The sequence below is a fragment of the Gracilinanus agilis genome, chromosome 5 (genome assembly GCF_016433145.1).
Source record: "Gracilinanus agilis isolate LMUSP501 chromosome 5, AgileGrace, whole genome shotgun sequence".
Lineage (NCBI taxonomy): Eukaryota > Metazoa > Chordata > Mammalia > Didelphimorphia > Didelphidae > Gracilinanus > Gracilinanus agilis.
This window is the reverse complement of record NC_058134.1, coordinates 85,430,047-85,442,485: the sequence shown is the minus strand read 5'-3', so window position 1 is coordinate 85,442,485 and position 12,439 is coordinate 85,430,047. Positions and strand designations below refer to the sequence as shown.

The 12,439-nt window shown below is 34.6% G+C and overlaps 1 protein-coding gene across 1 annotated transcript in view; it reads right to left on the bottom strand.

The window, feature by feature from the left end:
* Positions 1 to 12,439, bottom strand: part of DIP2C (disco interacting protein 2 homolog C) — a 601,650-nt gene that overhangs the window by 172,730 nt on the left and 416,481 nt on the right. Inside the window, exons 9-10 of the mRNA XM_044678953.1 lie at positions 9,583 to 9,674; positions 2,822 to 2,932 (exon numbers count right to left, since the gene is read on the bottom strand). Coding sequence (XP_044534888.1) covers positions 2,822 to 2,932; positions 9,583 to 9,674 — 203 coding nt within the window. The remainder of the gene's footprint in view (positions 1 to 2,821; positions 2,933 to 9,582; positions 9,675 to 12,439) is intronic.

The window sequence follows — 12,439 nt, the reverse complement described above, 5'->3', positions numbered from 1 at the left end:
ATTCTTCAGTGTATAAGACACCGTTGAGGGCTAGAAGGTTCAAAGTCTGTGTCCTCAAGAGGCTAACAATCTAATGAAGAGACTAAGCAAAAGATCAGTGATTTCATCAGCATGAGGATCTCCATTTTTATGGGGATTCCCTGCAACAATGCTGATCTCAATCCATCAATGATTGAGAAGATGTCTTAAGGAGGTCACTCAAAAGTAAGTGACTTGATGACTCTAAGCCTTAGCACTCTGCCATCTAGGAAAAGCAGTCTCAATCCACAAACAATAGATTCATGAATCAGTGTGATACAAGGGAGAATGTGATAAGAGTAAAGAAGAAAACTGGACAAAATTCCTTAGGAACATTAGTGGGAGGAGAAATCAATTCCCCCAATACTACCCTCTGCAAAGTTTAGAAATCTGACAGCAAACAGGGAGGATGAAGAGTTGGTAATTTCCACCCAAGAGGGCAAAGTGAATCTTTGAAGAAAACAATGCCATCCTGAAAAACAAAGGGTAGTAAACAAAAACCTGGGCAGAGTGCTGGCTAGAGTCAGGAAGACATAAGTTCAAATCTGGCTTCAGATACTAGCTATGTGTCCCTGGGCAAGTCATTTAACCCTATTTGCTTCACTTTCCTCAACAATAAAATGAGATAGAGAAGGAAATGGCAAACCACTCCAAGTATCTTGGCCAAAAAGGCCCCAATTGGGGGTTACAAAAAGTCAGATGCCACTGAAATTGACTAAACAACACAAACTCAAACTTGTACAGACAGAGTGACTGACTCCAAGGTATGCAGTTCAGAGTTTTTTATCACCTCATTCATGGTAAGCCCCAGAGACCCGTCCCCTCCAGGTTCTCTAAGACCCTTAGTTTTGTTGAGGTGACTGTAGAACCCCAAATTCTAGGCCAACCACTTCTGTCAGAAACAGAGCAGGGTCTACTTCATCTTTATAGAACAGATTCCAGGCAACCCTAATGTTTTTGTGAACTCCATTTTCTTTTTCTTTTTCTTTAAAATCCTTAACTTCCATCTTAGAATAATATTGTGTATTGGTTCCAAGGCAGAAGAATGGTGAGGATTAGGTAATTATATGATTTGCCCAGGATCACACAGCTAGGAAAGAGTCTGAGACTAGGTTTGAATTCAGAACTTCCTATCTTTTGGTTTGGTTCTCAATCCACTGAGCCACCTAGCTGTCACGTGAAACACATTTCAAAGGAATCCCTATTTATCTCTTTTTCAACACATGAAAACATGACAGAAATTGCAATTTAATGAAAGAGACCCTGGACAACACTGGGAAACTGTTCTGTATTGCCATCTGTTCTCAGTGTGGGAGGGTGGAGTCCTAGACTGTTAAGAGTTTGAGGGGTACCTGTGAGATTTCCTAGGAAACTGAGGCTTAGTTACAGGGCTAGTTGGTGGTCCACCTGGGATTAGAAGCCCAGGCTCCTGACTTTCAAGCCTATTGTTCTTACCACCAAAGCACATGATCTGCTAGTCATGATTCATTTGCCAGATATCTTGGCTAGGTTGGTTTTCCCATACTACTGTGTTTTGTCAGGTTATTGTAATTTTGTGTGCAAGAATAATATATCCCTCATTAAATTGATTTCAAAACCTCAGTATAATCACATCTAAGCTTTAGCTCATACAGAGCATTCATCTATTTAAAATGGTTGAAAATCTAATAATTCATGACTTTAAAAACATAGTAAGACTACATTTAACAAAACTTCTCTGCAAAAGCAAATGCTTTGTATATACAAAATCATGCTAGTCTTTTAACATTGGGGCATACGAATTGTTATATGATTAACCAAATCATAAGCAATTCTGTTCATGAATTGGATTACATGAGAACAGTGTATAGAATCAGCAAGAGTGCTGTATTTGGAGCCAGAATACCTGAGTTCAAATCCTATCTTTGCTACTCCTTATGTAAGTGACTTATGTAATCTTTTAATTTAATTGATTGAATCTAATTAATTACATAATTACTTGTGTAATCATTTAATCAAGCTAGGCTTTCTTTTTCTCAACTATAAAATGAGGAGACTGATCTAGATGGCCCCGATATACCCCCTACTTCTAAATCTATGATGCTAATCCAGTGATGTTTAATCAGAGATTTAGAGATAGAAAGGCATGAGGAGTCATTTTGCCCATTCTCTTAATCTTACAGAGGAAGAAACTGAGGCATAGAATATAGTTAAGTAACTTGCCCAAAGCCACATGCGTAATAAATGGCAGTTTTAAACCCAGACCCTCTGGTCCAACAGCAAACATATTTCTGCTGCATCATAGTGATTCTTTCTCAAAGAACTGAATAAATGGCCATGAATAAATGACAGGAAGGCACCTGGATAAACAGCAGAGCATTCCATCTATAATCTAAGTGCTTGGTCTACATGATTCCAAACAACCAAATACTTGACACATTATGTGATTTCCTCATTTTTCACATCCCATCTGGACATTCAGGGAGTGTATAAACACAGCCTTCTCCATTCCCCCTTTCTCCCCACCAAGCCTCTCCTGGTAAACGGAGCATTTAAAGGCATGATGAGTACGTTGATAACCATCCCTTTTACTCAGATGGGAACTGATAAAAAAAAAAACCAACAAAAAACTACAGTGTATTTCAGAAACAATCCATAATTTGCAGGGCTTCATGATTCATCTCCTGCTGAGATGAAGAGGCTCTTTTAAAGAAAGAGTCTGCCCATTCTCGCCTCACAATAGACCACCTTCAGCTGCACAATGGTTTGTCATTACTTTTAAAATAGGCTTTAATAATAATGCAAAAAAAATTCATTTTTTTACCTTTCTGGTAAGTGGCACTTCAATAGGGACAGGAACAACTTCAGCCAGTAAGCAGCCGTAAAAGGCAACCATGAAAGCAGCAGGGTCATTGTTAGGGAATACCAGTGCTACCTGAAATAAAGACACAAAGTCAAAGAACACGACACGATGGGATTACAAAAGGTCTGCAGAGCCAGTCCCATGGATTGAGATTGGCACTGTTCCAGATTTATAACCATAATAGATTCCCATGGAAAGAAATACAGGCTTAAGGTCTCTTCTTAAATCACAGTAATGTACAATTATAGATCTATGGAAACAAAAAGCTGGAGAAACTGTCAAATATAGCACTATAAATAAGGAAACTGAGGCACAGAAAAATATGCGTATGAATCAGGGTTAGAACTCCAGACTTCATGGCTCCAACTCCATGGCCTTATATTTGGCATTGGGAAGTATTGTGGGCTATGTGTTTGACACCTCTATAATATGCCATGCCCCCTCTTTTCTTTAAAAATGTAAGAATACATGCAATGTCTTTTCAAAATGGCTTTTTATTAAGGAATTCACTATCCTGTGATATTTTTAGTGTTTTTTCAGTGTTATGTGCACTTATTTTCATAAGTGTATTAAACCCAGAGTTAACATATACAGATTATGCATGTGTTATTTGCTATTAAAATTTAACCAACTTAACCAAAATAAAACTATCCTATGAATAAAGCTATCCTCTGAATAGGATGATTGTTGGTACCCTGTTGGTACTGGAGGTTTCTTTTTCCAAAAAAAATATAAAATGCCATATAAACATCAACTCATCACTCTTCCCAGAACATCTAACCGCATTATCCCCAAGGATGAAACTGAGGTAAGTGAAGCTAACTCTTTCGGTTGGTTGGTTGTTTTAATAAATCATTAGTTCGATTTGGGTCTTCATCTGGCTCCCGATACATCTTTCCAAATCAAGACCTAACTTATATCAAGAAACCTTTATCCAAAATTCCAAATCCTATTGTTTCATAAAAGTTTAAGATGAATAATGCCATACAGAAGCAAAGAGACCTAAAAAATGAAAGCCCTGGTAAGGTTTCTTAATTTAAAAAAAATTCAAAAAGCTTAATAGGAACAAAGTATTATTTACATTCCTTTAAGAATAGTAAGACAAATAAGTGATTAATTAAAAATCCATATTAAGCCAATATGAACTAGATGCACAGATTTTAATGGCACATTTTAGGAGAATGAATTAAACTAAGAAAACTGAAACCTTGGGGTATTCAGAGTAAAGGAATAGGTATAAGAAGGACAAGCAAATTCCCTGTTCCTTGGCTACCCAGAGTACAAATATGAATATTCATCCCATTTCACCCCATTTCTGGCCTAGGTAGCATGTAACGAAGGCAGAGCAGCTACGAAGAAAATGTTAGAGAAGAAAGAAAATATTTTCTAATCTTTCGAAGAGGAGTCTGAAGACATAAAGACCAATCTAAATTCATATGTTATTGATAAAATATAAACATTATTTCATGGTTTGATAGAAGATTATATGGATTTAAAAAAAACAAACTTTCATTCCAGAAATACTGGCTTTTTGAAGTTTCTAGTTTCACATTTTGATGTTTGTTGTTTTTTTTTTAAAAAAGATTGATGGGATCTTTAGCTACAATTTAAGACCTCTACACAGAATCCAAAATATGTCAAAAACTCTCTGTATCAGTTTGATAAGAATATGAAGCATGGTTCACTGGAATATATATGCTAGATATATGGGAAGGAAACAGGAATCCAAGTCTAAAATCTGACATTTAATAGCAATGTCATGGGCAAATCACCTAATCACTTAGAGTCTCATATCATTTCTAAAATTAGAACAATATCATTCATATTATCAGTCTACTAGGAGTAAGTTTTCCATTAGGAGGAGGGGGACTAACACTTTGGACTTGAAAGGGACATTATATATGATATGTAAGTTTTTTTTTAATTGTCATTTACATGAACAAGTTGCTCTTTTTATGTTTGGTCAAAATGACTAGAAACTCCAAGAATAAAATAGCATTTCTTAATTTTTTTTCATTGAAATGCTATTTGGGGCAGACAAGAGAGGGATAGCTGGACGGCTCAGTGGATTGAAATCCATGTCCAGAGACAGAATCCTATGTTCAAATCTGGCCTCACACACTTCCTAGCCGCATGACCATGAGCAAGCCACTTCCTCCCAATTGGCTAGCCCTTCCCCACTCTTCTGCCTTGGAATCAATATAGAATATTGGTTTTAAGATGGAAGGTAAGCGTTTGTTTGTCTGTTGTTTTTTTAAATTTTTTTCAAAAATATTTTATTTTCCCAATTATATGTAATAACAATTTTCAATATATCTTTTCTGAAATTATAAGATCCAAATTGTCTTCTTCCCATCCTTCTCTTGCCCCTCTGGGAGACAGTAAATAATGTGATCTGGGTTATACATGTATTATCATGTAAAACATTTCCATATTGTTCATTGTTGTAAGAGAATACTCATATAAAACCCAAACTCCAAAATAAAAACACAAATAAGCTAAAGTGAAAATAGTATGCTTTGATCTGCATCTGGCTCTTTCTCTGGAGTTGGATAACATTCTTTGTTATAAGTCTTTCAGAACTGTCCCAGATCACTGTATTGCTAAGGGTAGCTAAGTCTATCTCAGCTGATTATTCCACAATATTGCTGTTACTGTGTACAATGTTCTCCTGGTTCTGTTCATTTCACTCTGCATCAGTTCCTGCAGATCTTTACAGTTTTTTATGAAATTATCCTGCTTATCATTTCTTATAGCACAATAGTGTTACAATCACCATCACATACCACAATTTGTTCATTCATTTTCCACTTGATGGACATCCCTTCAATTTCCAGTTCTTTGCCACCACAAAAAGAACTGCTATAAATATTTTTGTAAAGTAAGCCCTTTTTAAAATCTCTTTGGTATATAGACCCATTCATAATATTACAAGATGAAAGGGTATGCAAGGGTTTATAGCCCTTTGGGCACAGTTCCAAATTGCCTTCCAGAATGGTTGGATCAATTCACAACTCCACAAACAATGCATTTATGTCCCAATTGTACTACATTCCCTCCAACATTTATCACTTTACTTTACTGTTATATTGGCCAGTCTGATAGGTATGAGGTGGTACTTCAGAGTTGTTTCAATTTGCATTTCTCTAATCAAGATTGATTAGGAACAGTTTTTCATATGAATGTTGATAGCTTTGATTTCTTTACCTGAAAATTGTTTGTTAATATCCTTCGACCATTTGTCAATTGGAGGATGATTTATATTCTTATAAAATTTGACTTAGCTCCTTATAAATTTGAGAAATTAGACCTTATTATAAAAATTTCCCCTAGTTTCCTGTTTCCCTTCTAATCTTGGCAACATTGGTTTTATTTGCACAAAAGCTTTTTAACATAATATAATCAAAGTTATTAAATTTACATTCAAAATCCTACATACTTTTCCATTTCCCCCTTAATTTACTCATGGAATCATTCTTTATATCTAAATAGTATACTCATTTTAATCTTATCTTGTTATAGGGTGTGAGATATTGGTCTATATCTAGTTTCTGCCATACTATTTTCTAGTTTTCCCAGCAGTTTTTGTTAAATATTGAGTTCTTATCCCAAATGCTGATGTTTTGAAGTTTATCAAACACTTGGTTGCCAAGGTCATTTAACCTGCATATTATGTATCTAATCTACTCTATTGAACTACCATTCTATTTCTTAGCCAATACTATTTTGTTTTGATGATCACTGCTTTATAGTATAGTTTGAGATCCGCTACTGCTAGATCACCTTCCTTCACATTAAAAAAAATTAATTTCCTTGATATTCTTGACCTTTTGTTCTTCCAGATGAATTTTGTTATTATTTTTTTCTAGTTCTACAAAATTATTATTTGGTAGTTTGATTGTTATGGCACTGAATAAATAAATTACTTCATGTAGAATTATCACTTTTTATTGTGTTAGCTTGGCCTTCCCATGAGCAATGAATACTTTTCCAATTGTTTAAAGATTTTAATAAATAATAACTAACAGAAAGATTAGAACAGAACTTTAGCATGACTTCCAAGTGGCTTGATATGATATTTTCATGCATAAACTGTATTGAAAGAACATAAAAATCAATCATTTGCCACCATAAACATAGATGACTACTCTGTAATGCCAGCAGCCTTATTTAAAATCAAAACTGCAATATGTATTAAGGAAAGGAATTCTATATCTTATTCTTTTTAATATTCCAATTTATGTCTATATAACCACCAAACCCTGTGTGAATAGCAGAAACCATAGTAAACCCAGAACACTAATCTAAGGCATATTGAGAAATGAGTAGACACCTAATTTTTGTAAAACTGCAGCATCAGGAATCCACAACCCCTCATGCTTTCTTTTTGTTAATTCTATATTTTCCTGTTTTTTCATTAAATCCACATTTTACCCTCAGACTAAGAGCATTTACTGTCAAAAATACTTAATAGAAAACAAATTATCCACAAAAGACACATTGCAATATAAAGGCGACTGGACTCCTGGTTTTCAATACAGCAAAGGTTTTTTGTTGGTTTATTAGTTAGCGTCAGGTGTCCAGAAATTCCATGAAAAATATCTAACTAAGGCTACAAATAAACTATGAAGTTTATGATTTCCTTCATGAATTTTCATATTTAGGCTAAGAAATATGGATGCTTCTTAAATCAATAATAAAGATAAACTGGGCAGACCATAAAGTGAATACAGATGCTTAAGCAATTGAGTTATAGTTTAGAATAAGAGCTTTGGTTTTGAAGGATAGCTTTCTTCTTACTACAAATTTCCAAACCTCCATTTTAGCTCATATACCTTGCAGCAAATTGGGGAGATTAAAGGAATTTAGACAGGTCTGGCCCCCAATTTTTCTAGTATGTCAAAATTTCCTGATTTATCTTTAAGAAAGAATGAGCAAGAGGACAGCTAAGTGGCTTAGTATATAGAGCAACCTTTCTAGAAACAGAAGGTCCTGGGTTCCAGTCTGAACACATACATTTCCTAGATGTGCAAACCCTGGGAAATTTACTTAATCCTAATTGCCTAGCCTTTCTTGGAACTGATAGTATCCATTCTTAGATAGAAGATAAGAAAGAGAGAAAGGGAAAGAGAATGAAAGACAGACAGACAGAGAAAGACAAAGAGAGAGAAAGCAAGGCAGCTAAACACATTTGTAAATAGTGAGAAGTAGCTGGTATTGTAGTCAATATGACTGTTCACTGTTACAAGGATACTTTCTAACTGGCAATACTAACTTGGAAGGAAAAGCAATGGCTTTTTAAACCATCATTTGTCAGTTATCTGCTGTAGCCCTGTGTTATAAGCATCCAAATCACAGACTTTTGAGTTGGCAGGGATTTTAGTGGCCATCTGTAATGTCACTTTCAAATCCCAAGATATTAACATCCCAACTCCTTAACAACAACAAAAAAAGGCCATCCACACAAATGCAGTTTATAAATATGCCAACTCTGTAATTCTCATTATGCTGAGGAGAAAAAAAAAAGCTTCTCTTTTGGAAAAATTGACAAGATTTTTCATGAAGAGGGAGAATCCAGTTTGTTACAAGAGCAGGCTTCTACCAATTGAGTATTCTAATTGGGAGTGCTTATTTAAGAAGCAGTCACACACAAGTGCCAGATGCTAGCCATGTGAATAGTTTTTATATGGGTGAAAAAAAAACCCTAAGCAAATAGTTAAAAAAAACTCCAACCCATATTTTTCTCTGCATTTTATTCTGTCACTTAATTTTGTGCTCTCCAAACCCCTACCCACATCTCAGTTCAATACATGCCAGCTTAATCTGCAATTACTATTCTCCAGGAACTCCCAGAATCTGGATGCCAAATTGCAAACAAACACATTTGGAAACCACCATACTATGACCATACTTTCATTGTATTTCAATATCCACATTCCCAATTTCGGTCAATTCAATGAAATACAGAAATATTCCATGAATGTATTATACACTTTACATTGACTTTCTAGAGTAAGATTTCATACTGAAATACTTCTAAATTATGGAGATCCATAGGTCATCATGAAATACTAGAATGAGAAATTATTTCAAAAGATCATCTGGCCCAATCTCTTATCTCTGCTTCACAAAGGGGCTAGGGTAAAGTTATTTGGCCCCAAATTATATATATATGACCCTTGTGGCTATTATAGGCTTCCCATGATATGAATACTAAATTAACAACTTCTTTAGAATGGTATGAAATATAGAAAATGAGCTGAGTTCAGGTCCCAATGTTGTCACTAACTCTTTCTTGTTGTATACCTTTAGGCAAATAACTTTGCCTTTGTATTTCAATTTCCTGATTTTGGATAATGGGGTTTTTAAAAAGTACTATTTCTATTTACCCAGCAAGATGGTTAGGAGAGTCAAATGAGTTAATATTTGTAAAATCACTTAGTAAAGCACAGAGTGATTTATGATTCTAAGGCATTATCATAGAGAACTTCAGTAATGAAGAAGGAAAAACATCAGTTTGTGGTCTAAGACATTTGTCTCTGAAGCTAGTGTGGACAGAAGATGCCACGTTTAGACAAGAAATATATTTGTTCTGCTTTCCTGGAAAGTGCATATTGTACACAGGGAAGAACTAAACTATGAGACTGAAGTAATTGTTGGGTAATTAATAAGATCTACCCATAAACACAGATAATTTACAAGTCTTGGAATTTAATGCTTACTCTGTCTCCAGGTCGCACCATGGGTTCTTGTTTTGTACCTAATTTATGTAGAATGTTGTAAGCAACCTTCATACTCCTTGTCCACAGTTTACCTGTAAACACAAATTAAAAAGACAAGAGTTATTGGACCACTTAGTATTTCATCAAGAATGTATACTTTCCAATGAAGCATATGTAAACGCATATAAAGTATGCATGTAAGTTAAAATGTATGGATTTAAAAAAAAAACAATCTCCCCTCCCCCAATTACACAGTAGCAAACTGAAAGAGTGAACAGAAATCAGGATGAGGAACTGAGAAAAGGTCATCCAGTGAAGATCATAGATAATCTCTTACAAAGTAATTAATTAATGCCAATTTCTACTTATCCCCTCAACTGTTCTAAGATACTTTAACTTAACAAGAATTAATGGGAAGAGAATGAGCCATTTTAAAATGAATTTTGTTAGTAATTTCCTTTAAAAAACCAGAGAGAAAAGTCACCATTGGAAATTAGTCAGTTTACTCAGGAAACTTACATAAATATTTAAGATCCAAAGTCATTCTTCAAGGGACTAGTGGGTAAAAGGTATCAATCAATAAACAGTTCTCAAAAGAGAATCATAGTCTATTAATCAATACATGAATAATTGCTACAAAACTAATTAGGGAAATGCAAATCAAAACAAGTGTGATGTGTCACAAGCACATCAAATTCCCCCAAAGGAAAAAACACAGCAATAGTCTTTGTTGGTGGCATTATAGAGAAAGTCACACTACTACACTGCCCACTTAAGTTGTAAACTTATCCTACCATTCTGCAAAGTTATCTGGAACTATACCTAAAAGTTGCAAATTCTTCATGTCCATTCTCTCTGAGGCAGAGATCTCACTGCTAGGCTTATATACCTCAAGGAATTTAAAGAGAGAAAAGTCCAACAGCTGCCAAAATGTTTATAGATGCATTTCTGTAGTAGCAAAGAATTGGAAACAAAATAGATGCCCAACAACTTCGAAAAACCTAAACAAATTGCAGTCCATGGATATATCGGAACATGCTACTGTGCCATAAGTAATTATGGATATGAATAATATAGGGAAACATGGGGAGATTTATATTAATTCATGCAAAGAGAGGTAGAACTGAGAAAAAATACAATAATAAAAATATAATAATACTCCCCAAAATACAATGATAAAACAATACATGCAGAAACAACAGCAAAAATCAAGACTAAATACCATGTAATCATAATGGCCAAGGTTGGCACTGAAGAAAAAAATGGAGAATTGGGAGCCCTTGAAGCATTACTCCAATTATTTATGCGACATGGCAGGCACAATGACTGGGAACCTAGTTAATTTTATGGCCCTAAGGACATTTTTACCTTAACACACAGACACAGAGTTAAGTCTGCAAGCAAAATGATTAATTCCTACTTACTTCATAAAGTTAGTCTATTAATTACTGCAGAGCTTTGAAAAAGCTACGTATAAGGATAAGTGATAAGGGATAAGGAGAAAAGCACTGATTCTAAACATTGTATGTATTGAATAGATATTGTTGGTCAATTGATCGATTTGTACAATAGCCTGAAAATATATAAAAAGTCCTTTACAATTTATTTGTAGTAATGATGTAAGCCTCTAATATAAAATTATTCTAAGGTTTAGTGGCTGATTATATTAATGATAATATATTGCAACAAAACTAAATGTAATTTAACTTGTTTCCTTACTCTGAGAATAGAAACATAGCTATGTTTAGAACCTTGAAAAAAAAAAAGGCTCTGGGATTGCATATTCCTTGTTGTCCTCTGAAACTACCACTGAGGAGAGTATGGTTATATCTTTAAAAAACTATAATAAAGAAAGTTTCTTTCCAAAGTAGCATCTTCTCAGATACATAATGAAGGCAAGTCGCTGTAAGTTAATAAGCAAAAATCTCCTCCCCCTAAACCCCAGCAATTGTCTGTATGTGGACGCTAACATACACAATGCTAATTCTGATTCTAATAGTCTGTGGGGAAACCATGTGGGTATGTTAATATTCATCTTTTTTCTTCAAAATAAAAGTCATTATCCCATTAGGAGTAATTCAGAATGTGATTATATTCTACAGTCTCACTATAACAAGAAACAAAACAAAAGGAAAAAAAAACAACTCTGGCTACTGGTAAATGCTTTTCAAAGTAGTTTACTGCACACCACTGCAGAACCAGTGTATTTATTACAATCAAAATCAGACTGTTGAGAAGTGCTACTCATTATGCTTTGATGAAATTTCAACTTATTAAAAGCTTCAGAATCTTCATGCCTACGTTGTTATAATCACACACAAAAGCAATACAATAAAGAGCAAAGAGGAGGGGGATGTGATTTTGGCACAATTCCAGTTTCAAGGGGGGTCAAAGAATTGATGAATGGCTTAAATTCCTGACTCAAACAGGCAAGCATGGAATGTTCATTGGATAATTTACAGGAATATTCTTCAATATGAGGACACTAGAATTAATACAACTTTACCATGCTTGCAGCTCCATAAAGGAAAAAGTTCAGAAAGGTCATAGATTTAGAGCTGGAAGGGACCTGAAAGGTCATCTAATCAAACCTCCTCATTTTAGAGATACTTGTTGGCCTTAATTTGGTTTGTCATCTCCTAGGGGGGGAAAAGTACCAGAAGTATCATAAGAAAAATCCTTAACTTCCTCAACAAAATAAAAGTACATCAAGCATATAAAAGGAAGGAACTTAAATACCAGAGACCACAGTCAAAATTACCCAATATGTGCCAACATCTACTACGAACAACAAATCTTTTAGTATAAAATTCTGCAACTCAAGGAGACATGTATACAAAGAAGACTAATTCTAAAG